This window comes from Gopherus flavomarginatus, chromosome 6 (genome assembly GCF_025201925.1).
Source record: "Gopherus flavomarginatus isolate rGopFla2 chromosome 6, rGopFla2.mat.asm, whole genome shotgun sequence".
Classification (NCBI taxonomy): Eukaryota; Metazoa; Chordata; order Testudines; family Testudinidae; genus Gopherus; species Gopherus flavomarginatus.
Window position 1 is genome coordinate 28,204,254 of NC_066622.1, and position 26,924 is coordinate 28,231,177.

At 40.7% G+C, this 26,924-nt stretch overlaps 1 protein-coding gene across 6 annotated transcripts in view; it reads left to right on the plus strand.

Annotated features, from left to right (window-relative positions):
* The first annotated feature begins 5,391 nt into the window (after window positions 1-5,391).
* CHDH (choline dehydrogenase) overlaps window positions 5,392-26,924 on the plus strand; it is a 133,583-nt gene continuing 112,050 nt past the window's right edge. For 2 of the 6 annotated variants that reach the window (XM_050960593.1, XM_050960589.1), the window contains exons 1-4: window positions 9,135-9,292; window positions 12,773-13,602; window positions 13,940-14,091; window positions 21,461-21,590. In XM_050960593.1, the coding sequence (XP_050816550.1) occupies window positions 12,843-13,602; window positions 13,940-14,091; window positions 21,461-21,590 (1,042 nt within the window). In that variant the 5' untranslated portion in view covers window positions 9,135-9,292; window positions 12,773-12,842. Of the gene's footprint in view, window positions 5,459-9,134; window positions 9,293-9,711; window positions 9,885-12,772; window positions 13,603-13,939; window positions 14,092-21,460; window positions 21,591-26,924 lie in introns of those variants that run through there. The other 4 variants (XR_007775243.1, XM_050960588.1, XM_050960592.1 and 1 more) reach the window with 3 other exon arrangements.

Genomic DNA, 26,924 nt, shown 5'->3' on the forward strand with positions numbered 1-26,924 from the left:
GGTAAGTGGGAGGGGGCAGGGGCCAGGCTGTTTGAGGAGGCACAGCCTTCCCTATTCGGCCCTCCCAATGCAAGTTTTGCAATCCCAATGTGACCCTCGGGCCAAAAAAGTTTGCCCACCCCTGGGCTTCACATAAACAACTCTCACTAACATCAATAGCTATTATTCATTTGTTGTAATGGAAAATTAGAACCAAGTGTACTCTGAGAGGCAGAACCTCAGGTGGTATAAATTGACATAGCTATACTGAAGTCAATGGAGTCACAAGTTCTGGCCCTGAACTTTTACAAAATGTTAATGGAAAACATTAATGCACATACACAGCAGGAGTCTGTATTTCTAAAGGAAATACTTTAATTTTTTTTCAAAACCATAAAAGCAGTTCATCAACAAAAAGAAACTGATCACCTATAACATTCCATAAAATATATAACTGAACAGAAAGCATATTCATCTTGGGCTATATTAAACAAGGAATGTTCCATCCATTTCTCATTAGTTTCAACAGAACAGAAACATCTGACTGAATCATCATTGGCTCATTCCCTGCTCTTACTATAAATGGTCAGCTTTACATTCTCACCATCACCAGTCACAGCTGTTATTTTCAGTTACTGTAGACCTGAAGACTATCAAGCTCACAGTGATCAGGAATTCATTTCTTTTACAATACACTTGACATTTTTAGAGCACATTTTTTATTTTTCTGGCATTGCTTAAAACTGAGCCTTTCTTCATCTTCATTAGTGGCCAAAGTAAGGAATTAGTTTCTATAATACATTCAGGTCCTGATCTTCTTTTCACATGGCAGTAAAATCAGGGTAACTCCACTGAAGTCAACTCAGTTATACCATTATAAAACCCACATACGAGAAAAACCAGCCCCTCCATCTCCACTGCTGAGAAATAAATAGTGTTCATATTTTTTATGTGACAGCAGATCACCCCCAACCACCATGATACAAAATCTGCTAACACTTATGACTACTAGGTCATGCGGGTTGTGGGAATGGAGAGGAAAGACAAATTACAGAGTTCCACTTCCTCAAACTCCATGTTCAAGTGGATTTTGCCACCTAATACTGTGGTAGCTCCAGGAACTCTATCTTCTGGTGTATCATTATGATAAAGAACAACCAATACTTCAGACATATAACCATCTGAGCTAAAAACCAATACTTTGCCAGGGAAGTAATAGAAGCACTCATCCAACCCACCTGCTAAGAAATATAGACAGCCAAACTATTATACTGCCACCTCCTCAGCACTCATGCCTTCCCTCCTCCCTCATTCCACTCTTTCCCAGAGCTGTGTCTAAAGATAGCAGAGCAGCAGTTGTACTATTTCAGATGTCACCATTCTGCTGTTTGCTTTAATATACACTTTGAAATGAACAGAGATTGGCAGGCACGCCTGTTTTTACATGCAGATGTTCTCACAAGTATTTAAGAAAAACTTTAAGGCCCAATATCTGCTCTCAGTTATTCACAGAAATCTATAAGGTTGCACATGGATATTGGAAAGCAGAATTTAGCTTTAACTTATACATTTAATATACTAAAATATAATTTTAAGATCTTATTTAACAGTGTGTTTCTAAATGTCTATATTCTTATAATATTTTACACTTAGGTGCACCTTTCATTATAAAGGAACCTAAAATCCTTCATCAGTTATGTAAGTTACATATAACAACAGAGGAATGTAGCCACCTTTGATGTTTGGCATGTGACAAACAACAACATCTAGTACACTACACAACAGTAAGCGGTGTCCATTTTTACCAGGGACACTGGGGCAAACCAGTATTTTTTATGGAAAATGCCATGGTGTTTTTACTTTATTTATCTTGGTATTTATATGCCCATCACAGTGGTATCTGAAAAAAGAACAGGAGTACATGTGGCATCTTCGAGACTAACAAATTTATTTGAGCATAAGTCCACGGAAGCCTATGCTCAAATAAATTTGTTAGTCTCAAAGGTGCCACAGTACTCCTGTTCTTTTTGCGGATACAGACTAACACGGTTGCTACTCTGAAACCAGTGGTATCTGGGCCCCTCACAAAGATTAATGGATTTATTCTCATAGTAACCCTATAGGGGATTTTTTATTATCCCCAATGTACAGAGTGACTGGGGTCCCAATGGGGAGCCAGCTGTGGTCACTCAATTAGGGTGAACTGTAAAGAATGGGGCAGACAATCCCCATAAAGCTGGTGGATAGATTTGCCAAGCCAGCATAAAACAGCTTCTTTATTGCCTTCTGGGTTACTCAGAAGTCCAAACAACACAGTTCCCTTAAAGTGATCCAGCCTCAACTCTCCATCCAGGTACCCACATCAAACACGATGAAAATTTCTGTAAATCTTTATTTCAAACACATACAAGAACAGGTTCTACCAATCCCAAAGGCTCAGACACATTACCTCCCAGGCTAATGAATGTTTCAGCTCTTACCCAAATACACACTACAGACAATTCTTATTAACTAAACTAAAATTTATTAAAAAACAAAAGAGAAAGAGAGAGAATGGTTAAAAGATCATTATACATACAGTTCAAGTAATCGAGGTTCAGATTCATAGCAGAGATGGTGATCTCTGTAGTTGCAAAGAGTTCCTTTAGAATTCAGGTCATAGGTCATAGGAACTTTGACTCTGTGACTCTTTGACAAGATGGGAGTTCCTCTGGGAACAAAAGGTAATTAGGATGACTTTGAATGAGGTCCATCACCAGTACTTATCACCCCCGCTTCCTGCCACCTTTTTCCTAGAAAGCTGAAAACTGAAACTTGCTGCTCACAGGAATTCCTTTGCTGGCTTGGTGTGTTCACCAACTGCAGCCCCTCTGTGCTATGAACATCTACACAGATGCTCTCCTGCATGCTTGCTTGTGAATCTACCACCACCAGCAACTTAGAGACTGGACTTTCTATGTTTTAAAGAGATACCAAACAAACTCAAAGTGTCTAAGGGTGAGAGTTTGCCTGTTCTCCCCTGGATCCTCATGAGTTCAGTCATAAAGCTGTTCTGCTCTGAAAAACCAGTAACCCAATCTTTCCTCAGTACCTGAGTCACAGACCACTTACTCAAAGAATCAATATGGAGATATTCCTGTCCCAACAACACTGTCTTCCCAACAAGCTGGTCAAGCACAGCCTCTTGGTCACAGGCTGTTCAATTTCCCTGACAATTTTTATTCCATCTAAAACCATCTCAAAATTATTCACACTGGCTCTTTCCAAAGCAAAGTCAGTGGATCTATACACCTCTGAAAGACTCTGGTAGTTAAGAACTGGAACAAGTCCTCCAAACAAACTATTGCTTTCTCTATACAGTGGAGTTAACTTCCACACCCATCAGTTGCAGCAAACCGCTTGCAAAAGCTACCCTGAAGATATTTCTCTTCAAGAATCTTTAGAATTCAGTTCATAGGTCATAGTCCAATGTCCAAATCTCATATTCAGGCGTACCAGCATAACTGGGACCTCAGTCCTGTGACTCAAACTTCCCCTGATGAAGTCTAAGCAGATCTGAGATGACAGAATCAGGACCCAAGGATCTTTTATACAATTTCATGTCCTCTTTGACAAGTTAGGATTTCCTTCATGAACAAAAGGTAATTAGGATGACTCTGAAGGAGGTTCATCACGGGTACTTAGCTATACGAATTAACATAAGGCTATTTGCTTGTTCCTCCACCATTTAGAGTACATTTCAAAGAGAGATGAATTCTGAGATATCCCATGTTTACAATTAATTTAAAGGATAGGATCATCTTTTGACCTCTGAATTATCAGAATACAGCATAGACAGGAACTGTTTATTACACTGTTGACCTTAGTCATACATATGTAAATACACAAAAACACAAACATTATTTCCCTACATGTCTTTTGAGGGTTATTTATTTTACAGGATGTTTAACCCTTTCTAGCCATGCGTCACACCCAGACAGACTTAATGACTTGTCCATGGTCACACAGCTCAGACATAATGGAGAATCAGGTTGAAGGTCTGATTTTTTCACTATATAGTATTTCCAGACCAAGTGGGTGCAAAAGACTAGTAGTATTTAACCCCTACATTCCATAGGTGTAAATGACTGTACAAAGTGCAAGGATGTGGAGAATTAAGCCACAGGGGGATGGGGCCAACAGAGAAGTGCTAGCACAACACATACCCAAATACCAGCTCTGTGTCGGGGTGCTTATTTTATATGTAAACATCATACAGTTCCAAAAAACATTTAAGTTAGCATTTTAGCCAAAAGTACAGAAACTCAGCAACAAAAAGTGTCTGTCTGTAGTTTAGGACTTGATTGATCACATATAATAGCTGCTCATGACAGCTGATGAGTTGCTAAATGTAAACTAAAAAAGTTAATTTTTGTTTAGTGATAAAAGATGAATGGAGTTATTGACAGAACAAGTTATTTTCTTGCAGAAGCAGTTTACTACCATTAGTGAGCATTATTCATTCAAGTGGTCCCATAAGGGATTACTTCTCTGAGAAACTGCCTACCAATGGGAGAAAGAGTTCACAATCTGGCTACAAACTAGTTACAGCAAATATCCAGTGATTACCCAGTGTTCTCATCATGCTTATCTAACAATAAAAATCTCAGCAAAAAATACATTTATATGGTAACACTCCATCATGGAGCCAGAAATTGACAGGCAACAATACAGGGAAGGATATGTGACAATAACTTGAAACAAACAGACAAATCCAAACTGCTCCAAGAGCAAACATTGCAAACATTATAACAAACACAATTTCATCACAAACCCTGTGAGGATAAACAAATACATTATCTCAGAACAGAGGTATGAACTAATCATTGTAATTCTTTTTAAACTGTCATTAATGTTCTGAAGCAAAAGACAGGGTGAGATTTATTATCCAAATATAGAGTACACAAGGGAGAAGAATTAGCTCCCCTCCAGACAGACATCTCTCCAATAATCTCCATCTCACTCCCAAAACCGTATGCTTTTGCCACTACCAAGAAAGGCCATCATATCTGAATGCATAATGAACGTAATAGCTCTGAGACATACTTCAAGCATTCAAGAAAAAAAGTCTCTCTCTCAGCAATAAGACTGATATGTTTCTATATTTATGGTAATAAGCATGAACTATTATACACAAATATGACTTTATATTGCAGAATAAATTAAGCTACTCAGGAAGCTGTAAATCAATTAAGTCTTAGTCATTTTTTTTAATATTTACTCCTATAAAAATGATGGGTTTATGACTCTTCTTTTTTAAAATACAGCACCAAAGATAATGACACTTCAGAGAAACTGTGGAATACCAACTTTAGTATTGTCACTGAAATGATCTTTTCAGATGTCTATACTGTAAACATATCTCAGAGTATTGTTTTATTTCAAGAACAAAAGAGCACATAATGCAGCGGTGTACTCAATGCCTATCCTGCAATGAGAGGTACTGATTTAAATATTATATACTGTAGCCAATTTAGAATAGACATTAAAGCTAATGGGAAAACAAATTAGATATAGCTATAACATTTTAATTGTCAAATGTAATATAGTCTTATGTCTGTACAAACAGGTTCTGTCCTTTGAAGTTTGTGATATCTAGATTTGAGATGTAAATCCTAGCTGCTTTCTGCAAATATGTATTGGCCTAGTAACCACAAACTCTACTATGCAGGACATGTAAAACATTTAAACAAACAATAACACACAGTATGTGAGGTGTACCCCACAGTGAACAGCAAAATAATGGTAGAATTACAGAATGAGCCTATTCTCCTCCTTACCCCCTGCAGTGAACTCAATGGGAAATTTCCAAGCACATTTTCCTAATGTCCTTTCCAGACCATTTTGAATGTTCCATTCAGTGAAGCTTCCAACATTTCCCATCCCACCTTAGTTGATATTACTGTCAACTATTTTTTCTGAAGCTTTCTTTAATTAATTTCATCCATCACTCACAGGGTGAAAACTGCTGAAAAAACTTTCCATTAAAAGAAAATAGCAGCCATCCACCATTTTAATCATTATTTCCCTGCAAATTTCCAACATCCCTACTTTTGAGTAAAAACAGGCTAGGATGCCTTAAAGAAGGTCTACACCACGGGTCTACCTGGTTTTATTTAGCCGAACAGAAAAACTGAAACTGAATAAACAATGAGGAGTCCTTGTGGCACCTTAGAGACTAACAAATTTATTTGGGCATAAGCTTTCGTGGGATATAACCCACTTCATTTATATCCCACGAAAGCTTATGCCCAAATAAATTTGTTAGTCTCTAACGTGCCAGGACTCTTCTGTTTGTACTGATACAGACTGACATGGCTACCCCTCTAAAACCTGAAACTGAATAGAAAACACCAGTGTACAGAAGCCTTAGAGCTTTGAATATTGCTAACAGTAATAAAGGTGAGTGGTTTACTTAAATGATTTATCTGTATTACAGCTAAGGCCCCATTATGCTATATGCTGTATTGTACTATGCCTTTGTTGGGGAGAAGATGGATGATCCAGAGATTAGAGCACTAACCTAGGACTTACTCATAGACTCAGACTCTAGGACTGGAAGGGACCTCGAGAGGTCATCGAGTCCAGTCCCCTGCCCTCATGGCAGGACCAAATACTGTCTAGACCATCCCTAATAGACATTTATCTAACCTACTCTTAAATATCTCCAGAGATGGAGATTCCACAACTTCCCTAGGCAATCTATTCCAGTGTTTAACTACCCTGACAGTTAGGAACTTTTTCCTAATGTCCAACCTAAATCTCCCTTGCTGTAGTTTAAGCCCATTGCTTCTTGTTCTATCATTGGAGGCTAAGGTGAACAAGTTTTCTCCCTCCTCCTGATGACACCCTTTTAGATACCTGAAAACTGCTATCATGTCCCCTCTCAGTCTTCTCTTTTCCAAACTAAACAAACCCAATTCCTTCAGCCTTCCTTCATAGGTCATGTTCTCAAGACCTTTAATCATTCTTGTTGCTCTTCTCTGGACCCTCTCCAATTTCTCCACATCTTTCTTGAAATGCGGTGCCCAGAACTGGACACAATACTCCAGTTGAGGCCTAACCAGCGCAGAGTAAAGCGGAAGAATGATTTCTCGTGTCTTGTTTACAACACACCTGTTAATGCATCCCAGAATCACGTTTGCTTTTTTTGCAACAGTATCACACTGTTGACTCATATTAAGCTTGTGGTCTACTATGACCCCTAGATCTCTTTCTGCCATACTCCTTCCTAGACAGTCTCTTCCCATTCTGTATGTGTGAAACTGATTGTTTCTTCCTAAGTGGAGCACTTTGCATTTATCTTTATCGAACTTCATCCTGTTTACCTCAGACCATTTCTCCAATTTGTCCAGATCATTTTGAATTTTGACCCTGTCCTCCAAAGCAGTTGCAATCCCTCCCAGTTTGGTATTGTCCGCAAACTTAATAAGCGTACTTTCTATGCCAACATCTAAATCGTTGATGAAGATATTGAACAGAGCCCGTCCCAAACCAGACCCCTGCGGAACCCCACTTGTTATACCTTTCCAGCAGGATTGGGAGCCATTAATAACTACTCTCTGAGTACGGTTATCCAGCCAGTTATGCACCCACGTTATAGTAGCCCCATCTAAATTGTACTTTCCTAGTTTATCTATAAGAATATCATGCGAGACCGTATCAAATGCCTTACTAAAGTCTAGGTATATCACATCCACCGCTTCTCCCTTATCCACAAGGCTCGTTATCCTATCAAAGAATGTTATCAGATTAGTTTGACACGATTTGTTCTTTACAAATCCATGCTGGCTATTCCCTATCACCTTACCACCTTCCAAGTGTTTGCAGATGATTTCTTTAATTACCTGCTCCATTATCTTCCCTGGCACAGAAGTTAAACTAACTGGTCTGTAGTTTCCTGGGTTGTTTTTATTTCCCTTTTTATAGATGGGCACTATATTTGCCCCCTTCCAGTCTTCTGGAATCTCCTCCATCTCCCATGATTTCCCAAAGATAATAGCTAGAGGCTCAGATACCTCCTCTATTAACTCCTTGAGTATTCTAGGAGCATCAAATCCCTTGTGAGCATCAAATCCCTGCTCTGCCACACACTACCTGGATGACCATGGGCAGGTCACTTTAGGGCAGTGGTTCTGAACCTTTCTAGACTACTGTACCCTTTCAGGAGTCTGATTTGTCCTGTATATCCCAAGTTTCACCTCATTTAACTTGCTACTTGCTTACAAAATCAGATATAAAATACAAAAGTGTCACAGCACACTATTACTGAAAAAATTAATTTCTTATTTTTACCATATAATTATAAAATACATAAATTTGAATAGAAATACTTAGTGTATAAACAAGTCATTGTATGAAAATTTAGTTCTACTGACTTTGCTAGTGTTTTTTTTATGTAGCCTGTTGTAAAAGTAGGCAAATATCTAGATGAGCTGATATACATGCTGGAAGCCTGTGTACCCCCAAACCACTGATTTAGGGAACAAAGGCACAGAGAGGCTATCTGTAAAAAGGGGATAATGGCACTTCCCTATCTCACAGGGAAGTTGTGAGGCTAAACACATTAGAGATTTGAGGAACTTAGCCACTACAGTGATCCTTGTGTGAGTCCCATAGAGGGCTGTGTATAAAGTTTTGCTCACCTTAAACTCTAGGATTCAGCATTGCTATGCCGTTTTGCAGCCAGAAAAGTGAAACAGCAGCAGGCTGGCAAGGACAAAAGACAAATCTGGGCTTAAACTGCGGGACACGCTTCAGTGTGTAAACAGGGAGATGTGAGGGGCAGTAACCAGACAAGCGGCGGCTTTCACCTGCTGTAAAGTTACAAAGAAGTAAAGCTGGGCACTCACAAGATTGTTTGGGTTTTCGGGCAAGTCAATAGCCTTGTTCCAGTGAAATGTTTGAACAGTTCCCCACGCCCTGTGCAGGTGCAGCCCGGCCCCGGCCGCCCAGACAGCGACAGGTCAGGAAGTCACAGCTCAGGACAGAGGCAGTCACCGGGCTCAGCTGTAACTGGAGCCCGAACTGCTCTGCAGCGCGTGTAAGCAGCTCCAGCCCCAACACAGGCCCCCGGGAGCAGGGCCAGCCCGGGCCCAGCCCATAACTAGGACAGGGACGGGGGAAGGGAGGGGGCAGGAGTCCGCCCCGCTTGTCTCCGGCTGCTCTTTGGATGGTCCAAGGGCCAGTCAGCAGCGTCCCGCTGCCCAAAGCTCCGGAGTGGAGTCGAGCTGGGCCGTGGCCGGTGGCGCTGAGGAGCCGGGCTCGCTGCCCCGTGAGTGCGGCTGGGGCCTGAGGAGGGAGACTCATGTGCCGCAGGGGGAGACTGGGCCAGGGAAGGCGGCGGCTGGGGAGGGGGAGCCCCGGCACGCGCTCGCCTCACCCCCCACTGGTGCCGAGCCTCAGCCGCGAGCCAGGCTCGCGCAAGGTGCTGGGGAGGCTCCGGGGGGAGGAAATTTCCCTCAGCTTCATTCCCTACGCGCCCTGTTTGCGGGGAGCCCGGAGCCAGCGGGCGGCCCCTGCAGAGGCGCTTCATTGGGTTCAACCTGCCTCGTGGCCGCCGCGTGGCCATGCCCTGCTTGTTCCTTCACTGGCCTACATGAGGGGCTTCCCCCTCCTGCTGCTACAGCCCTTCTGCGAAGTAATGGCTCTGCTGCAGCTTCATGAAACTTATCCGCTTCCACGTGATAGTTACTCCTCATTTCACAGGACCCTCTTGTTTGTGCTGGCTGAAGGTAAAGGCTCCCCAGAAGCAAATGGAACTAGGCCGATCTTCACCAGCTTGTCGGGAGTCTGGCCCCCAGGTTTACTTTATATTAAAAGGTTTCTCTATTGCATGTGTCACTTGCTTATGGACCCTCATCTGGGTAGGTCTGAACACAGGCTTTTAAATACTGCAGAAACACTTTAAATGGAAGGATCCTGGCATATGTCCTTAAACAAATTAACTTCCTTTACTAGCAAAGTTGCAGAGAAAATTATCTAAAATGTTTCCATAGACGTTCACTTAGCTGTGTTTAATGTCTCACCCTTAGGTTGGAATGGGAAAAGAAAGGCAAGTCATAACCACTAGATAATACTATTAATGGAAGCATTGCGAGAGTGAAGATAAATATTTAGGAAGATACTTTAGAGATGAATCACAGTAAAACAGTATCTGTGTTCTAACAAATCCTTTACATAATAACCACTGAGAACCTTCTTCTGACCCTAGCAAAATATTAAAGGAATTTCTTTTCAGCGATAATAAAGATCTCAGTATGCCTCTCCTATATAGTCCAATACAGGTATAAGGAGATTTGGGTCATGCACAAACAGAACTAGGAATTTGGATGGCATTCTATTTGAGGGATTAACAGGTTAAAAGCAATGAACTGTATAAACTGGATTTAGATTAAGAATCATGGGACTTTCCTCATGTTCACACTGGCCCTCAGATTTATTTAAATGCCTTGGCCTCAGTCTGTAAGCTGCTATCTCACTTCTAACTTGACCTTTCTGGTGTCATAGTTCATTTTCTCTCATCAGGGTTTTCCAACAGTGATTATCCCTCGTTTAAGAAAACAGGTCTAGTTTCAATACAGAAAGCAAAGCAAAGAAACAAAAATATGAAATGTAAGGTGAATTTAAACTGTTAAACTAACAGTGAAACCTGTACTACAGATCATTCTTTGTATTCAGGCAGTTTCCTTAAGGGTCTCTGCCCAAAAGCATCCCCTGAGAAAAGGAGTACAACTCTGCTCCACCTCTTAGTAACAAATATGTATTCGTTCCTTGAGCAGTTATTTAAAACAGATTTAATCCTACTACAACCCTCCCCCCACTGCTATTGGGACATATAGCTTATATTAGAGTTTTGTATAACAGTGAAACTTCATTGTATAGAAATGATTTGACCCCTTACTCTTCCAAGAGCAGGTTATACAAGAATAGTGTGTTATCAGCTGCAGTTAGTTTTTCAGGAGATATTTGTTTAGCGCTTTCAGTGGGACACTATGTTCTCTGAAACCAGACTCTCCACAGGTTTTGAGGTGTCGAATTGGATTCTCCCTGATTAGGATTAGACCTCAGGCTCCACCTTTTGTACTGTTGCTGAGGAAGCATCAATGACCATCTACAACTAAATGGTTCTGGAAGATTGCATCTGGTTCTAGCTTCCCAGGAAGTAGTATTCTCTGTTTTGAAATAGAGGTTTAATTCTTCCCTGGCTTCTCTTTGGTCACCCATTACTAGAGACTACCCTAATTACACATATAAACTGGTGATGGAGATGAGATTCACCAGCCAGGATAGTCAAAATAAAGCCAAAACTGTTAATTTCAGTTTCATGCCTCTTTCCTCAAGCCCAGTTTTATTAATAAACAGAAGATATAAAAGAGGTCAGAGTAATACAAAACGCTGGATAGCAGAGGCTGTTCCACTTTCTACAAGTTAGGCTGGGACAAAACATACCCTTTTCCCCTTCTTAGCCCTTTGTGGTTACTCCAGGCCACCTGCTTCAACAAGCTTACCCCAAATCCTCATCTTTCTCAAAGTGACTCGCATGCATTCCTTTAAATAGTCTCCAGCAGGCAGTCACATGTCTGATCAGCTGACCTATCTCCATCATGTATCCTGTCTGGAGATTACAGCTCTCAGAATCTTCCAGTCTCCAGGGTTTTACTCTTGTAACATGTACTGGCCATATCTGTAATTACATGTCAGCATTCTGTTACAAACCTCCTGTCTTAAGAGACTGACAAATTCTCCTCAACTATACTACACACAGTTCCAATCTAACTCTATCTCAAAAAGCTATGGATTGTCAGTATCTTTGGTAGTTGAAAACAGGTTTCACTGTTGTACCTGTAAATTATACATAGCAGAAGACCCTTGGCTGACCTAACAGCAGCTATAATAAGCATAATTCTCCTTCTTTACATTGGTATAAATCTGATGTACATCTTTGCTGACTCACACTCTTTATCATGAGTCTCACAATATTTAGTGTTTTTCTTAAATTCCCAGATGATGGAGACGTGATTAGGCAAAGAAAAAACACCTAAAATTTTATTATTCTCATGACTTTTGAACATTTGGGATTAGTAATACTGGGAGTAATGGAATTACATTGATCTAAAACTGGTGTGAACAAAGGAGATTGTGGCCTGCTGTTTCTTGCCTACCTCCCCTGTTCTCTGTAGCTATTCGACCCTGTCTTGTAACATCGGCAAGAGCATGCCAGTCTTCCTATGGTTTTCAGACCCCTATTAAATACTAGCACTACATTATATCCGTATAGATCTACATGGACTGGGCATTAGAGTGGGAATCAAGATATCTGGATTCCATTCTAGGTTCAGCTATTCCCTAGCTTGTTACCTTTAGCAAATCACTTCTCTGTGCCTCAGTTCCCCCTTAGGCAAACTGGGAGTAGTTATGCTTAGCTACATGTTAAAATGTTAATACAAACAGATAAGCATTATGAATAAACTAACAAATGTAAGTGGACTGTATATTATGCAAAAAACTATGCTAATCAACTGGCTTTAAACTGCTTGCATATAAAGAATAAAGCAGCATGTTGCAATAAAATAAATGTTTATTGTCATGCTGGCACTGCAATTATCTTTTTGGATAGCCATATAATTAATGTTGATTGCCAGTTTTGCTTTAAACTGATGCATGAAAAGTTTAGGCCACGTGTTGCAGTCCTTTATGATTGAACTAGATACATCATAATACATTTTTAATTAAGGTCTTTTTTGTGTTCTAGGACAAGATATTTGATACTGCATTTTATGGGACAAGCAATTCTTAAAAGGAGAAGACACATATAGGAAAGGATGTTTCATTTAATCAAAGGAGTTAAAAAATGTTATGGTCCTTCTGTCAGTCAAATGCACAAAGTAACAGGATTTCCATTTAAAACACCCACACTCAAAAGCTTACTACCCTATAGTGGGCAACAATTAAAAACTTCACATACATTCTCTAAACTTAGTTCTGAAAATGCAGACTCTTACAGTTACATCATAGTTGGAGCTGGATCAGCAGGGTGTGTATTAAGCAGCCGATTGACTGAAGATCCTCTTAGTACTGTTTTACTTTTGGAAGCAGGCCCTAAAGACACCTTTCTAGGTAGTAAAAGATTAATGTGGAAGATTCATATGCCTGCTGCATTAACCTATAATCTTTGTGATGAAAAATATAATTGGAATTATCACACAACACCACAAAAGCACATGGATAATCGAATTATGTACTGGCCCAGAGGTAGAGTGTGGGGTGGCTCCTCATCTCTCAATGCTATGGTGTACATTCGGGGGCATGCAGAAGACTACAATCGATGGCATAGAGAAGGTGCTGTGGGATGGGACTATGAATTTTGCTTGCCTTATTTTAAGAAGGCACAGACTCATGAGTTGGGTCCTAACCTGTACAGAGGTGGGACTGGACCATTGCATGTGTCAAGAGGAAAGACAAACCATCCTCTTCATCATGCATTCCTGGACGCAACCCAGCAGGCTGGCTATTCTTTCACAGATGATATGAATGGTTACCAACAAGAAGGATTTGGCTGGATGGATATGACTATACACAAAGGTAAACTTTAACGAGTTACTTTGGGAGTGTATGTATCTAACCTATAAATGGTATTTAAGGGTCAATCTATTTTCCATTGAATTCAATGGAAATATTTTCATTGACTTCAGAACAGATATCTTCCTTTAGAAAAGAGAGAGGATTTCATAATGCTGCTATCAACAGTTTGCATTCATTCCTTTAGTCCTTAAATTTAAAGCTGCTTCTTCTGAACTGTAAATGTGGCACCCCACTCTAATTTCTATATAGGAAGAAAGACAAGAAGATGCCTTGAAAATGAAGGAGCATGAACTATTTTGATGCTTGCAGATGTTAAATGAAAACCTATATTTTGTAGGTCAAAGATGGAGCACAGCTAGTGCTTACCTTCACCCCGCCATAACACGCCCAAACTTGTCCACAGAAGATAGAACACTTGTAACGAGAATTTTGTTTCAAGGGACAAAAGCCATAGGGGTTGAGTATGTCAAGAATGGGCAAAGGAAAAAGGTAAGAATTTTTATTTCCCTTCCTGAATGAATTGGATCAAAGAAAAATAAGCTTTATTTAACAATAGAAACTAAGACTGACACATCCTTTCTGTACAAAAATTGCACTTTTTAGCTGTAATACTGTAGCTCAAAAACACTAATCTGTTTCAAGAATATGATTCTTTGTTAAATAGTTATGTTAGAAAATATATTTCCTTTGTATCATTTCAGACATCAGAATATTCTCTGTGCTGAAAAAGGGGATGGATGATGAGAGTGTAGAAAGGAAAAGGCTATGCTTGAGGTTTGAAATTGGAGCCTACTCTAGTCATGCACAGTTACAGTGTGTTGGCTATTGTACTGAGTTACTAATGTGCTGGAAAAACAATTTAGGAAAATCTGTTAAAACTGAATATCTCCTATGGAGTCTGAATAGCTTAGGGGATAGATAATGGAACATAGAGTCATTCTTTGTTGTCATTTTGAATCCAGTTAAGGTTAGTAATGACTAACTACTATAAGGCACATTCTCAGCTGCAGAATAGACATACCCTAACTGTTTTATTGCTATTTGGTGGCCTATATGAAATAGGTTTGTAATTTCACTCCAACCTCTGCCGAACAGGCATCCACATCACAGAAACTGTCACAACCAGGGGGACATGCACTGGCAGTCTCAGCACATAAGCCAAGAATGGAATGGGAGTCAGGACTAAAATGGTCTTTGACGTTAGGTCAGGATTGAGGAGTATTAGCAAAACAATGAGTAACTGCCATTACTTCTTAGCTCTTCCATGGATAAACAGAAAACTTCAGTTTCTGGGGCTTTCAATTCAGTACCTTTCGTAAGAAAAGAAGTGTTCTCAGTGAGGGTTTATCTACATAGTGAGATAATGCACTCTAGGACAGTGCTTCTCAAAGTCGGGCTGCCGCTTGTTCAGGGAAAGCCCCTGGCAGTCCGGGCCATTTTGTTTACCTGCCGCGTCCACACGTTCAGCTGATCGCGGCTCCCACTGGCCGTGGTTCGCCACTCCAGGCCAATAGGGTTATGGGAAGGGCGGCTAGCACATCCCTTGGCCTGCGCCGCTTCCCACAGCCCCCATTGGTCTGGAGCGGTGAACCGCGGCCATTGGAAGCTGCGATCAGCCAAACCTGCCGATGTGACAGGTAAACAAACTGGCCCGGCCTGCCAGGGGCTTTCCCTGAACAAGCGGCGGTCCGACTTTGAGAAGCACTGCTCTAGAAGGTATGATTTCTAAAGCGGACTAATGTACTGTGCATAACGTACTAAAGATTCCTTAGTATGCTTTAATGTAGTACTGTTTCAGATAGCGCTATGTTAAAGCACAGCAGCAAGGTCTACGCAGACCAATTAATACACAACACATTAGTGCACTTCAGAAATCACTCCTCCCATAAATTGCATTACCCCACCATGTAGACAAGCCCTTACTCTTCCCTTTTGAATATTACACCTGATTATTACATATATAAGCAGGTAATTGCCTGAGATGGATTCAGATATTATTTTAAATTTCTAATAACGAAGGTGAAATGTTGCAATAATAATACACCAAAGGAGAGGAGAGCATAAATCTTGACAATTTGAGTTCACTGAACATAAGAATGGCCATACTGGGTCAGACCAAAGGTCCATCTAGCCCAGTATTCTGTCTTCCGACAGTGGCCAATGCCAGGTTCCCCACAGGGAATGAACGGAACAGCTAATCCTCAAGTGATCCATTCCCTGTCACCCATTCCCAGCTTCTGGTAAACAGAGGCTAGGGACACCATCGCTGCCTATCCTGGCTAATAGCTGTTGATGTATCTAGCCTCCATGAATTTATCTAATTCTTTTTTGAACTCTGTTATAGTTTTGGTCTGAGGGATAGCTCAGTGGTTTGAGCATTGGCCTGCTAAACACAGGCTTGTGAGTTCAGTCCTTGAGAGGGCCATTTCAGGATCTGGGGAAAAAATCTGTCTGGGGATTGGTTTGGACTAGATGACCTCCCAAGGTCCCTTCCAACTCTGATATTCTATTAACATCCTCTAGCAAGGAGTTCCACAGGTTGACTGCATTGTGTGAAAAAATACTTCCTTTTGTTTGTTTTAAATCTATTGCCTCTTAATTTCATTTGGTGACCCCTCGTTCTTGTGTTATGAGAGAGTAAATAACACTTCCTTATTTACTTTCTCCACACCAATCATGATTTTATAGACCTCTATCATATCCCCCCTTAGTCGTCTCTCTTCCAGGCTGAAATCTCTCCTCATACGGCAGCCGTTCCATACCCCTGATAATTTTTCTTGTCCTTTTCTGAATCTTTTCCAATTCCAATACATCTTTTTTGAGATGGGGTGGCCACATCTGAATGCAGTATTCAAGATGTGGACATATCATGGATTTATACAGAGGCAATATGATATTTTCTGTCTTATTATATATCCCTTTCTTAATGATTTCCAATGTTTTGTTTGCTTTTTTGGCTGCCGCTGCGCATTGAGTGGATGTTTTCAGAAATCTATCCACAATGACTCCAAGATCTCTTTCTTGAGTGGTAACTGCCATCCCAAACCCTATCATTCTATATGTACAGCTGGGACCATGTTCTCCAATGTGCAATCACTTCACACATATCAACACCAAATTTCATCTGCTACTTTGTTGCCCAGTCACTCAGTTTTGAGAGATCCCCCCATAACCCTTCGAAGTCTGCCTGAGACTCAACTGTCTTGAGTAGTTCAGCATCATCTGCAAACTCCGACACGCTAACACCCACCCCTCCTTCCAGATCATTTATGAATATGTTAAACAGGTCTGGGCCCAGTACAGACCCCTGGGGGACACCACTGTTTACCTCTCTCCATCCCGAAAACCGACCATCCATTCCTACCCCTCGCTTCCCATCCTCCAGCCAGTCACTAGTGCAAGAGAGAACCCTCCTTCTCATCCTTAACTGCCCACTTTGCCCAAGGGACCTTGTCAAAGGCTCTCTGAAAATCCAAATACACTATATTCACTGGAGCCCCCCTGCCCCATGCCTGTTGACCCCCCCACAAAGAATTCTAGAAGATTGGTGAGCCATGATTTCCTCCCACAAAAATCGTGTTGACTATTCCCCAACAAACCATGCTCATCCATGTGTCTGACAATCCTGCTCTCCACCATAGCTTCAACCAGCTTGCCCAGCACTAAATTCAGGCCCACCGGCCTGCAACTGCTGGGGTCACCTCTTTCAAAAATCGGCATCACACTCCAGCCACTGGGCACAGAAGCTGATCCAAATGATAGGCTACAGACAACAGTGAGTAGTCCTGCAGTGTCACACCTGAGTTCCCCCAGAACTCCCAGGCAAATACCATCTGGCCCCACTGACCCACTACTGTTCAGTCTATCAACCTGTTCCAAAACCCCGTCCAAAGACACCTTAATCTGGGACAGCTCCCCATCCGCACCCAAATAGAATGGTTCAGGCCCAGGAGTCTCCCACACATCCTCAACCGTGAAGACAAATGCAAATAATTCATTCAGCTTCCCCACAACTTCTTATCATTCCTGAGTGCTCCCCCAGCATCCCAAACGTCTGAAGTACATTATACCCACAGGAATCAATATGCAGAGAGTGTTGGGTGACTGAACATCTGCTAAATGTTAAAAGAAAATATAAATAAACTATTCTTTGATCTGCTTAAGCACAGAACGTGTCTATTCTTTTCTAAGCCAATTAGAATGATGCTTTCCATTAATAATGCAGGGCAAAAGTTGCAGAATTCTCATTAACTTTGATGGGAGCCCAATGTGTGTCTGAGAGGAGAAGTTGACCAGAAACAGCACCTGTCACTTTACTGAGCAATTTACTTACATGAACATGAATAATTTTTCATTATTATAGAGAAGGTGGTGTGATGAGAACAATGGCACAGGACAAGTGTACTTTTATTAGCTTTGGCCCTGAGAATAAAGTACTAGATACAGGAACATCATGTGTACCATGTATGAATATCGATATGATTTGATGAGCTAGCTGAGCACATGATGGGTGTCAGGAGACCCGGAAGCTATTCCCATCTCTGCCACTGATTTCCTGTGTGACCTTGGAAAAATCACTTAATCCCTCTGCCTCGGTTCAGCATCAAGTAAGTGAAAGAAATTGTTTTCTCTCTCTCCCTGCTCAGTTATTATATATTTTTAATGTATTAGGGCCAAATGTGCTCTTTAAAAACTTCAGCTACACAAGTCTTATTCAATATCTTTTCTTACATGCTCCTAGAAAGAGAGCACTCTGATTCCTCTGTCATTCTGGCACAGTGTCTGGTTTTTATTTTCTGCTATTTCTAATTCAAGTGCAAGGGCTCTAGAAAAATTCATGCATTTGGGAAAACTAAATTGGGATCTGTATGACAGTTTCAAAATTTAACTTTCAGCTTGATTTCATTAAAAGTAAAAGCTTGCAAGAGTAAAGGTGACCTGTTAAGGGCAAAGAAATATGATATATCCGTTCTTGCTTTATGATACATTAAAAAAGACATCACAGTTCACCACCCCACACACTTTTTTAACATTAGAAATTCAAGTCTTGTCTCCCCTGTTTTCTTTTGGGAGAGTCTAAGGATGACAGGAGAATGAATAGTTTTCTGACATCAGAGAAATTATGCAAGGAAGCCTGATAGAGAAGAGAAATGATTTTTATAGACTATTTAAAATGCTTTGTTATATTTATTTTTAGTTTATAACTATTGAAATCAAACAGTTAGGGAAAACTATTTGATTGTTGATGTTTCCTCAGTCTTCCCTTTTAAATGAAGATTTAGGCCTGATCCAAAGCACATTAAAGTCCAAAATATCCCCATTGATTTTAGTAGACATTGGATATGGCCAGTTATTTAAGAAGTCCTGCAGCAAAAACAAAAACAAAGAAGATGGCCTTGATAGTCCTGGTAGTTTTTAGGTAAAAAAAAAATCAAGCAAACAAAGAATATTTAAGGGGGTTGGGAATGCTTTCAGGGTTTTTTAATATATCAAACTATATATGTGTGTGTACATATATCAGGGACCAACTTGATTGTTTTTCCTCTGAGGTCACCTTTAAATGCACTACATGACTATATACAACGTGAATTACGAGCTATGAATGTTTATGCAGCAGGGTTGAATTGGGTATAAACTCAAGTCCTGGGATGATTTGAACCCATGACCTAGAGCAGAGATAAGAGTACTCATTTGGAAATAGTGTGATTTGAAACAAACCACATTTTCATTAGGAAATAAAAATGTGAACCCCTACTTCATTATTGATGATTCTCTGGAACTATTTTTATGTAAATTGTGCAATGCACCTTAGAGATTTTGCATAGTTGTTGTTTTACGAACCAGTTCAATAAACCTGAATGTTTTGTATATTAGTTCTACTGTACTAGACAATTGTCCAGGGCAGAAAAATACAAGAGGGAGCAAAATGTCACCATCCACAAACAACTGGGTGTGCCAGCAGTAACATCAGATGAGTAATATGAAAACAATTAATAAAAATCAAACTTTTTGTAAGTTTTGTTTTGTTCTATCAGTCAGAAAGGAAATAGGAATAGTGAAAGTAAATGGTACTTAGCATACTGGTATTCCTTGTATATATGAAGGAAAAATCAAGTTGGTCCTTTTTCGAGGACTACAGAACCATGCTTAAAATGCCACAGCTAAAATTAAAGTGAAGACACACTGTAGAGTCTTACAAAAGTAAACACTGGGCTTAAATTCTAGTGTCTGCAGATGAGCAATACAAGAGCTGCCTTCTTGAGTTCTTTCATGGCATTTGCTTTGCAAGTTATGAAAGTGAGGAAAGGATGTTCAAAGATGCAGCACTTGCTAATTGCTCAATGTATGCTCAGTAATGCTAGATGCGATGTATTACAGTACATTGAGCACCAGTGCAGTGTTAATTTTACAACATTCTATAGCTCAAACAAGGAGTAGTAGTAGCTTTAGGATTTGTATCAGATTTAAATGGTCTTTGTTTCTTCTTCCTTATGTGAATACACTCCTATTCGTCGCTTTACATGTATTTCATGTAATCTAGTCACTTTTAAGTTTCTTGAATATTTCTTTCCTAACCTCCCCACTATGCAAAAGTTTTAATTTATATAAGATGTTATCAACCGTCTTCCCCAATGTTTATAGAACTTTCTCTGGCCCTAAGATCTCAAATATCTAAGGGCAAAATTCTACTCTTGCTATTCTGAATCTTACAATGCAGAGTACTGGACATGTGGAGAGTTCCTGGGCCATTTTGTTAGTGTAAGGCAGGATGATTTCAGGGGGCCTGGGGAGATATGTGCTCTGTAGCTAACAGTAACGGTCTTTTAAACCTCCCCTAAGCACTTGCTGCAAAAGGCAGAATTTCTAACCTTGCCTGGAGATCAGTCTCCTTGGAGACATGGTTTCCTCTTGGACACATTCATGGCTTCCCTGTCTAACAATGAAGAGAGTGATAAACCGGACTCTTGAGTTCTGCCTAGCTGCTGACTGAATGTGATGGAGATGAGGAAAGGAAGAGCAACCTACATCCTTTTCTCCAACCCCTCATGAGATAGGGCAGGATTTTACCTTAAATCTGCCATGCTAATCTGACAACTGAGAGCAAGAGAAAAATGAATATCATCCATGAAGTTTATAGGTGGAAACAGTCAGAGAGCAGATGCTGAAGGTATTAGATAATGAATGTCCACCCACTAGGTACTGATGAGATAAATAGATCTGAGGACCTAGGATAATGGTTAGCAGCATAAGAAGTAACCAGCTGAGAGATGCACATTCTTCAGGCTGTTTAATGAAAAAACTCCCATACAAAACAATGTATGTATACATACATATAGGAGCTCCCTGCTGTAGCACATAGCTATGTGGGGCAGGGGAAGTGGGGAATCCATGAGACCACAAGGGCTGTGAAACCAAAAATTAGGCTCAGCTGAACTGAGGATGTGACAATGCTTGAAGAGAGACTTTGTTGAGCTAACATATCAGCATTTTTATTTTATTAATTTAATTAGTGAAAATGGAACAGGCTCTGGCTGTTTTCTCTGTTCTGGAAAGAACAGTGCAAGTGTACTGCCGATCATGTTATTTGATAAATTAAATGCTTGTGTACCCTACAGTCTTAATAGATTACAAAACTTCGTTCAGTTCACATTGTGTTTCAATGTGATATCTTAGTTATTTCCATCCACAGAAACTTATACCAAGCAAGGTGAGCAAAACATCTGGAATAATAAAGATGGATGCTGGTATGATTCCAAAGAAATAGAGTATTTAAAAAAAAACAGCTCTTGGAAATATTGGTTGTGGTCTAAAATCAACCCTGTAATAATCTTTTTTAAAATTTATTTTTAATTTTCAGGCTCTTGCCAGTGAGGAAGTGATTTTAAGTGGAGGTGCCATAAATTCCCCACAGCTGCTTATGTTATCTGGGATTGGAAATGCAGATGACCTCAAAAAATTAGGGATTCCTGTTGTTTGTCACCTTCCTGGTAATCTTTTTATTGGTTTTATCTTTCACTGCCCTAAGGGTCTGATCCAGAGCCCATTGAAGTCATTGGAGTGACTCGCATTAATTTCAGTGGCCTTGAGATCAGGCTCTATGGACCCAAACCAACTACCATTATAGTCAATGGAAAGACTCCCATTGACTTAACTGAAAGTTAGAAAAACCTCTTTTATACATTGCACCTCTCCATGTAATGGTGTCAATATCCATTCCTTTCTGAGCTATGCCCTTAGACAACTTATTTTAAAGCAAAGAAGCCGTATGTATCACTGATCATTTTAAAATTAGAGCTATACATTCTCTTTGATCCACAGCAGATTGCCTACTGATAGTAATGAGAATTTTATACAAAGATGTAGGGTAGAACATGGTCCTTTTGTAGTAATTAAACTTTTCTAGCTAAAAGTTATCATTGCACTCAGAAATTATGCCTACCACTTTTAGGACTAGATCTATTTCTGTCATTTGTTTATATGGCTGCTTGCTTGCTCCATTTTCCTGTGTGTGCTCAAGCAAATTAAACACACAATTGCATACCTAGATTATTTGAAAATTTTACTCAAATTATCATTGTTAAAGTCTAAGAATCAACACACCTTGAGGAATAACGTGGGGAGTTTTTCCTTGCATTCTGCACAATCTGGCATGTGGCCTGAATAAACACCTTAAATTAAGCATGTGGCAATTCTCCAAAAAGGGCCATATTTTTGGAATTTAATATGACCACCCTACACATACCCACATCGTATGTACTTTGAAAGCTTATTTAATGTACGTTTAGTTGAAGTGTGATGTGGAGCTGCCAACTGGTGCCGTAAGCCTGTAGATGAGGTGAAACAATGATACCCACAATGAGAGAGTGACATTTTTTACACACAGTTCCAGAAAACTGTAACATGACTATGACAACATTTTGTACTGTGTACCAGAGGGGTAGCCGTATTAGTCTGGATCTGTAAAAGCAGCAAAGAATCCTGTGGCACCTTGTAGACTAACAGACATTTTGGAGCATGAGCTTTCATGGGTGAATACCCACTTCCTCAGATGCAAGATGAAGTGGGTATTCACCCACGAAAGCTGATGCTCCAAAACATCTGTTAGTCTATAAGGTGCCACAGGATTCTTTGCTGCTTGTACTGTGTACGTTAACTTCAATACCTTAATTGTGTTTATTGATCAAAGCTACCAAATAACAACCCCTGAATAGGGGCCTCCTAGTAGGCAGTCTAAATCCGCTGCCCTGGGTTATTTCCTACCACTATCCCTTCAGTTTGGAGCATGGCCCCTGTAGTCCAGTTCACTGAGGTGGCTTGCCTCCAGTAGCACCCCCTTTATGGACTTCGGTTGTGCCCTGCCATAGTCCCAGGCTCTTTTGGGGAGGACAAACCCCACAATGTCTCTGTACTTTAGTCAGTTCAGTTGCCAGAGACTCCTAGGTCTCCTCCACAGTCTCCCTCATCCAGAGAGAGCATTTACTCTCTGGTGACTGCCTTGGCTGGCAGGCTAGTAACCCTTCCTCTCAGGTAGGGTGGCAGTTAACTCCTACCTCTTTGCTAGTCAGCATTGAACTGAGCCAGGCTCTTGCCTTTTCTCCTTCCTCCAGGCCTGGCATTGGCTGAAAGTATAATGGGGCGGGGCTAGCTGGGCCCAACAGCTCTCTTTAACTTCTGCCATGCTGGCAGGTAGTTCCTCCGCTTCATCACAGTCCAGAATTGATTTACCATGAAAAAGTACTTGAGAAATGAAACGCCTGTCACCTACAATGAACGCTGTCTAAATTCTCTTCTGGTGTCTTTTAAAACTTTATCTTGTGATGTCCTACCAATACCAAGCGACACTAATATTGTTCTCATTCAGGTGATTCCATTTTGGACTGTTTTCAGCCACAAGCTTGCAACAAAAAAGAGAACCTGCCAAGCAGTTGCATATTCACCTATTATGGATGCCAAACCAGCTGACGTGGCCACAGTCTATACTACTATGCTGAAATGTCAGCAACTGTAGGACAGCAGCCCTCTATTCAGATCATGGATCAGCAGCTGTGTGCTGTAGCTCAGCAAGTGAAATGGACTCTCCAAATGAACTTGGTATCAATGTGATTCACCTGGATGGTTTTCACACCCTGTGCTGTTTTATTGCATGTATTACAAAATTTTGGGGAGACGCAGGATTGCTAAACCTTCTTGTTGATACTGATGTGTGTGCTGCTTGTAATGCAGATCAAATGCTTGCTGCTAGGCAATTCAGCTGTTCTCTATGGGTATGTCTATACTGCAATTAAAAACCTGCTGCTGGCCTGCATCAGCTGACTCAGGCTAAGAGGCTGTTTAATTGTAGTGTAGACGTTCGGGCTCAGGCTGGGGCCAAGCTCAGACACCCTCCCCCTTTGTCAGATCCCAAAGCTCGGGCTCCAGACCGAGACAGAATGTCAGCACCACAATTAAACAAACCCTTAGCCTGAGCCCAGTCAAGTGACATGGGCCAGGAGTGGGTGTTTAATTGCATAGGGTATAGACATACCCCTATGGCTTGGCTCTAGCATTAGAGGCCCTGAGTGCTCCAAAATTTTATTATTTGTTAAATTGTGTGAGCAGGAAGGAGGTACTCATGTAGTTCCAGCATTTGTCTGGTATACATTGACTCCCACTCAAAAGGTGTCTGAGTCTAAAGACTCAACTCTCCCTACAACATGTCATTAAAGAGCTTTTTGGTGCTGTAATTCAGCATGTGCTATCTCTACTGGAGGACTTTCGGATATAGGGGTATGCCCAGTCTCCTACATTCAAGGTCTGGGATCATTTTCACCAGGTTATGTAGACACTACATCTAAATGTCCATGCAGAGTGAGTGTGTGATTGGAAACTTCACAGGACACAGCACGTCATGCTTCTTTACTGCAAACAGAGCCAGCTATGCCAGATGGCTATCGATCTACATTTTTGGTATGTTAAAATTCCTCTGTAGTAGTATACACTGCCTTTGAATCTGGGGGGAATTTGCTGTATGTCAGACTTTTGTTTTTTTCAGTGGAATTTGGAGTGACATGGGAACAGGGAAAAAACTGTCCTCAAAGACTCAAAGGGCAGTAGTGGGATTGTAATACTGACAAGAAAGAATCCAGCTCTTGTCAGATGGACACTCATATGACGTGTCCTGAGTGAATATGCAAACGCAATGAGAGAAAGAAGTTTCCTAATGAGAAGTAGTGAAGACTAAGTTCATAAACAAGTCCTTGCCTTTGCACTGAAAAGGAATGAAAAGCATTTTACAGTTCTTACCAAACCATGTCATCAGCAATATGACAAACCCATTTGACCCTGAGTCACATCCAGAGATGCTTATCACCATATCTAATGGATTCCATGTACCATCAGATGTACAAGAGTCTCTACTGAAAATAGCAGATATTGGTGAAGAACAAATGGAGAGATTTGTGAGCGGTGCACTTGATTCTGATTGGACATGTAACTTCTTCGGCCCAGTCAAGAAATCTGGCACCAAACATTTGTTGACATGATCAAGAAGACTAAATTTAAGCCTGCCCATGGAGGAATTATCACAGCAGCTATCAGTCCATAAATTGTTTTCTGCAGAGCCCTGTCCTTAGCAAGATGCAAAGACGCTGTTTCAATTTCTTAGTCACCAACTAGGACCTGTGCCTATGTTCCTCTTCCATGCTGATGGAACAATGAGAAGAACAGACAAAGTTGAATTAGGGCATCAGCGGGAAGCTCAAGCTGAAAGGATCCATGAGCTAACAGCATGTGACAAAGAAACCGCAGGGTATATCAGAGATGCCATGGCTGGTCATACAAATGATGGCTGGAGACAAATTCCACACTTTCAGTGACTTGGCTGCTGAGTACCTGGGGAAAGTCCTAAAAGGAATTGACAAAGCTAATTCTGTAACTGAAGTCTTTGACAGATAATGACAACAGTAACTCTGTGAAAACTGCAGAAAAACAGTGCCAGACTGGATCGCCCGTTGGATGCAAGAAATACCAGGCGATTGGTGGATGTCTGTGCCTCCATGGAAGAAATTTCTAAATGTGGCATCCAACAAGCATTCATTTGTAAAATTCCTCTGTGAATATATGGTTCAAAGTGCACCTGAGGGTGTAGGCGCACACCCAACACAAATACTCCTTCTTGCTGAGGCTGAAGTAGAAAAGTCCATCATCAGCAGCAGAAGTGAAGGTGTTGAAGAAGCCCAAGACTTGTACAGTACTCAAGAGGAAGCTGTATGGGCCAATGTAGCTTTTGGGTCTCTTTGTATCAAAGGAGCTATAGGAATAGGTCACTTGATATAGATGTTTTGGTACCTGCTGTTCACTACTTTCCAAAAGTGGAACATATAGATAATGTGGATTGAAATAGGTAACATTACCAACACAACTGACAAGTGTTGCTTCATACTTGTATATGCAATTTATGATGCACTCACTCCTGACTTTTGCAACATACTTCCTGCTGTATACGTATTAACAGGATGGGTCTGCGTGTCATTCTTGTTTGATATTGAGGAAAAAAATCTGTATTTAATGTCAAAACAAAGGTTCAGAGATCTTGCCAAATCAGGATAGAGTGATGGACAAGTTGCAATTTCTGCAGCAAGGAAGTTGATAGCACTGCTGTATGATGAGAGCAAGAAAGATTGTGTCAAAAGAGCAACGTGGCAAACAAAGATTCGCATGTCTTTGTAGATAGGTAAACCAGATACTGGATCATCATTGCAACATAGATGGAAAAATGTGGATGATGAACTTCTTCCTGGATTCTTCAAGGGACAATGGCATCTGAGTTTCCAGAAAAGTTTATTTGAACCTTTATTGGTAGGGATCACAGAAGAATCAACTGTGGCTGTAGATAGAACAATGTTCCCTGCACAGAACTGTGTACCTGCCAAGGCAATGAAGATTGTGGTCACCCACACACCCTCAACAGAGATCATAATGACCAACAAGATGATGATGATGTTGACTAGAAATGTCACCAACGTTACTACATTTCAGTGATACCTCTACGAATTATTAGACTTTGTTTTACCCTGTAGATTGGGGTAGTCAACCTATCGCACGCATGCCGAAGGTGGCAAGCTAGCTGATTTTCACTGGCACTCACACTCCCCGGGTCCTGGCCACCAGTCCTTGGGGCTCTGCATTTTAATTTAATTTTAAGTGAAGCTTCTTAAACATTTTAAAAACCTAATTTACTTTACATACAACAATAGTTTAGTTATGTATTATAGATTTATAGAACGAGACCGTCTAAAAATGTTAAAACGTATTACTGGCCCGCAAAACCTTAAATTAGAGTG